Genomic DNA, 713 nt, shown 5'->3' with positions numbered 1-713 from the left:
CAGAAATTTCAGAAGCAAAGGTGTGCAGAGCCCACTGAAGACAGTGGGCCGAAGGGGAGCAGAAGGCTTGTCTGGGGAGCAACATGGTGACAGAGCAGTTTAGAACTATCTGGGAGAGCGTGTTGAGTTAGGAAACACCTGTTTGAAACAGTGTGAGCAAGACTGTTTCCGGAAAAGTTCTGATGCCATGGTGGACTGCAGGAGGCAGGGAGGGTCGGGGGAAGTTTTCTCCCGCAGGCCAGGCCTGGCATGAAAAGAGCATGGGAGGTAGCAGCAGTGGAGATTTGAAAAGTGGGCACAACCTTCTATGCCTGTCTCCCTATAGTATAGGACCTATAGGCTAAAGAGAATTTATGGTTTTTATGTACCAGTCAATTAACATACCTTACAACTTCTTAAGAAATGAGTCATGCAGAAAACTCAGAAGGGCAGCAAATACCGCATCCACCACCTCGAAACGATTTAACAACGCGGGACAAACCGGAAAACGGCCGTTTACCTGTTACAGTCTTCAATGCAGCCACTGCAGTTTCCTTCCTTGAGGTGACACGCTGCTCTATTTGAATATAAGACACTTAGATCGTCCGCGCTTCCACTTCCTAAAATCACATTGAAGTAAACACAGTGAAAATCCATGAGCAAACTCCACTCCTCCGTAATGACACCAGGGCGACAGAGGTCCCCGGCGGCACTGCAGCGCTGGAGACTGCTGA

The 713-nt window shown here is 48.9% G+C and overlaps 1 protein-coding gene across 1 annotated transcript in view; it reads right to left on the bottom strand.

The window, feature by feature from the left end:
• The window catches only part of SPAG1 (sperm associated antigen 1), a 52,430-nt gene that overhangs the window by 29,577 nt on the left and 22,140 nt on the right, over positions 1-713 (bottom strand). Inside the window, exon 12 of the mRNA XM_014550201.1 lies at positions 500-709. Coding sequence (XP_014405687.1) covers positions 500-709 — 210 coding nt within the window. The remainder of the gene's footprint in view (positions 1-499; positions 710-713) is intronic.

The sequence above is a fragment of the Myotis brandtii genome, unplaced genomic scaffold (genome assembly GCF_000412655.1).
Source record: "Myotis brandtii unplaced genomic scaffold, ASM41265v1 scaffold59, whole genome shotgun sequence".
Taxonomy (NCBI): domain Eukaryota; kingdom Metazoa; phylum Chordata; class Mammalia; order Chiroptera; family Vespertilionidae; genus Myotis; species Myotis brandtii.
The sequence above is the reverse complement of the archived record's forward strand: the minus strand, read 5'-3'. Positions and strand labels throughout refer to the sequence as shown.